General features: G+C 36.8%; 1 protein-coding gene across 1 annotated transcript; it reads right to left on the bottom strand.

The window, feature by feature from the left end:
• Positions 1–2,755: 2,755 nt before the first annotated feature.
• LOC142235670 (uncharacterized) lies at positions 2,756–3,166 on the bottom strand. Its single transcript, XM_075306931.1, has 2 exons — positions 3,078–3,166; positions 2,756–3,004 (listed from the first exon to the last, which is right to left on the bottom strand). The coding sequence occupies exons 1-2, from the start codon at positions 3,153–3,155 to the stop codon at positions 2,756–2,758; spliced, it is 327 nt and encodes a 108-aa protein (XP_075163046.1). The 5' UTR covers positions 3,156–3,166.
• Between the last annotated feature and the right edge of the window lie 355 nt (positions 3,167–3,521).

Here is a 3,521-nt window from a genome sequence, read left to right on the forward strand (position 1 = left end):
CTTAAATATCTTTTGTTTAGTTTTCTTTGAGTATACAACTGTTTTAACTATATATATATTCATATACCTTTTTTTTAGCTTAACCAATTTCTAATAATAGATCTCAGTCCACTATACATTTGGTTTAAATAATCGTAGAACCCTTAGAGCTATGGACCTAGATATTTAAATCGAATACTAGAGATTTCATACCTGAAGTTCTGGCAGGGAGAAAAAAAAAACCGAACGTTACATAGTGCAATTGACCTGAAATGAATTCAATATTTTTACAAAGTAACAAATCTCATACTTGTGAACAACTTCGTACTTCCCTAATAGTCAGTATGCTCATGGAGTAGTATCAGGGCCCGGCTAGTAATCTCAGGGCGTGGGAGTTCCCCACGTGATGTCCCTGTGCTCACACAATGATTTACGAGGCCCGATTTCACCGCACACCCGTCCTGTCGGCGTATACTGGACAGCCCTGGTGTTTTGTTGCGTGTGAGGCTAAGTCCAGGACGAAAAAAAATTTTGCGTGGGGGGTACTTTAGGTAAGGCCTTGTCGCTACGTGGCAGCCTCGATGCCACAAGATTTCGCCAGTCCCCAATTTATGCTGGTGATGGGGGGACTGGAGAGAGCTTTGGACACCGCGGAGGGTTGGTCAAGTGCCCACAATGAGCCAACGTGTCCAATTATACTTTTGTTTTTTTTTGTGTTTTTTTTAGTAAGGGGAGGTTAGTATGGTAGTTTTGTGTTTTGGTTTTGGGGGGGATTAGTTGGTTAGATATTAGTTTTTTTTGATTTCTTTATGTTGTATCGTTGGGATGGCCTTTTCGTTTGGTGGCATTCATCCTTGGCAGGGAAGCCTCCTTTGCGGTTGGGTTTTACCGCGACTTGCCCCGAACCCATGTTGAGTAGTCTGGGAAAATGACTGTGGCTGCTGGAGACTCCTGTGGCAGACAAACACTCTATGTCCGTCGAATGCCTCTATCACGGGGTTCTCCATCAGTCATAGCCATTCCACCAGAGCAGTCCAAGGAACCTGAAAATAAAAAAAAAAAAAAATAGGTTAATAAATTTTAGAAATGTAGGAAGAAATAAAAAGTAGCATGTCGACGCTACAACGAGGAGAATGCTTTTTGACGTTTTCCCATTGACAGGGGGTGGATGTGTTCATAACGTGGTGTTGCCAACCTCGCAAGGCAACCCCGTAGTAAAGTGTAGTAGTGATTAGTGCATGCCGGGTAATGCAGGTTTCATTCATGAAATTATCGTTAAGAGGAAAACGAGAAATTTAAGAGTTTTGAAAGAGAAGTGCCACTAGTGAAATATATTAAGAAGGAATTGAAGCGATAAATTAAATGGCCATAATGATGGCGATCGCTGGAAGTATTGAGGTATCGCGGCGTCGCTATAAAAGGGTGGAAAGCGTTTTGGCGAGCTGATAGTTTGCCATTTTTTGTTGTGCTGAGCATAGGCATATATCTGTATTCAAAAGTAGTGCAGTATACATATAAAGTGAAGTGTTTTTTTGTGCATAAAGGTTCGTTTTTGTGCTGTTAATTGGTGTAAATTTTAAAAAGTGAATATTGAAAAATTGTTTTTTTGAATAATTTTTTTTGTCAGAGGGCGAACCAAGTGAATGTTAGGAGGTGTCTAGCAGACAGGATACTTACTTATAAGTCCCAATCTAATAAAATCAACGTAAGTTTAATCGAATAACTTGGATATGTTGGAAATTGGATTTTGAACATGATTTCTATCCATATAGGTACAAACTGCCTCCTGGGTATCAGGAGGCTCGCTTTTTTTCTGGCAGGCAAACATTTCAACCAGTCGTTATAAGGAAAGTGGCAAAAAGGGAATCCCATTGAATGTCCTTAGGACACAGCAAGAGCCAGATAAGTTTGTACGGAGATTAAGGTAGGACAAACCATTATATTTGACTCAGCTATAAAATATCGATAAAGTAGTGCGGGTCGGTGGTCATTGGATCAGCTCGAGTAATATAACGATATATCGAAAGTCTGCGTTACGTGGCGATAGATACAGGGGTGGCCGTCAAGTAAGTGCTCCCCTAGTGGCCGTTAAAAATTGTTGACCACCGTTCTGGGAACACTTCAAGAAACATAAATATACATATATATATATTCACCACTCTGAGTGAGAGTGTGTGGGAAACCAAGTCTTTGTGCAGACAATAACCCGGTTAAATCGGTTTTATCATATGGGCTAATTATTCATGCCCAAAGTAAAAGATCTAAATGAAAAACCAACATACAATCAAAAACTAGTTCTTAAGTTATTGTATATGTATTTTTTTATCAACGTATTATAGTTATTTTTATATACTCTTTTAGTGAAATTGATTTCAATATTTTTTTTTGTGTGTTTGGCCAATAGGCTAGTTTTTGTATCCTTTTTATGTTTTTTTTATTCGTCGTAGGGACTACAATAGTTTTCTTTTTGTTTGCTGTGGTTTGTAAATGTGGATTTAAAGTGGAAAAGATCCAAAAATCTGATATAAGAGAGCTCCCTTATTTAGATTAGTATTTGTAGACTATGGTCAGCCAGAAATTGGGCATTGAAAACTTTTGTAGGTTCTAGGCGTTTTTTTTTGAGTTTAAATGTTTGATATTGTGCATTTCACATATTAATGATTCTCACCTAGTGTTTTTTTTTACATATTTAGAATACTCCATTTCAATAATCTTGATTTTTTTCTTTACTTTTTTTTATTAATTTATTTTCGGTAAAAATAATTTATTTTAAATACTATAACTTATATGTGTTCAAATTTATTAAATTAGAGATTAGGGTTACATATATTGTTCTAAATAAAGTTTTTATAATATGATTTGAAATTGTAACGAAGATTATGATGTGGTAAATTATTCTAAAAGGGGTAGGTGAGCGCGGGATGTAAGTTGTGATGTGAGCGGACTTGTGGGACCATTCGGTAAGATTTTGTGGAGTTCGAGTGGTCATGGTAGGGCGGGCGGCTGGGATATAACATCTTGTCCCCTGTTTGGAAGAATGTGTGTATTAGAGTGAGTAAATTTGTTGTTTTTATACATGTATATTTATTGATACGGACCTGGACAAGGGCAACGGGATGGACCTCCTCTGGGAAGCGATTGTGCTGGCTGGTGTGTGAGTTGCTCCTTTGTTGCATTAGGGTAACCGTAACAGTAGTTATGAAAAATTGTCTTATATTGTACGAAAAATTTCTTAGTTGTATACAGGCTTGTTGTACCTTTAATTCCTCAATTTATTTACTTCTTTGAAAATTATACTGATAAACAGTTTATTTGAAACCAATTTCTAAATATAGGATTCCCAAAAACTTGTTCATTTTTCCGGATAGCAGGAATATTTTGAATGAGTGTAAGTACATTCTTCCCACAGCGTAGTAAGAATGAACTAAAATACGATGCAATACATAAACTTATTTATAAGAAAATCATGAACTTATCTAGATGAAAAAAATCTTTGGCGCCAAATCATGGTCATTCTTACTATGGGTTAGTTCATTTTTCGT

Source organism: Haematobia irritans, chromosome 1, assembly GCF_050003625.1.
Source record: "Haematobia irritans isolate KBUSLIRL chromosome 1, ASM5000362v1, whole genome shotgun sequence".
Taxonomy (NCBI): Eukaryota; Metazoa; Arthropoda; class Insecta; order Diptera; family Muscidae; genus Haematobia; species Haematobia irritans.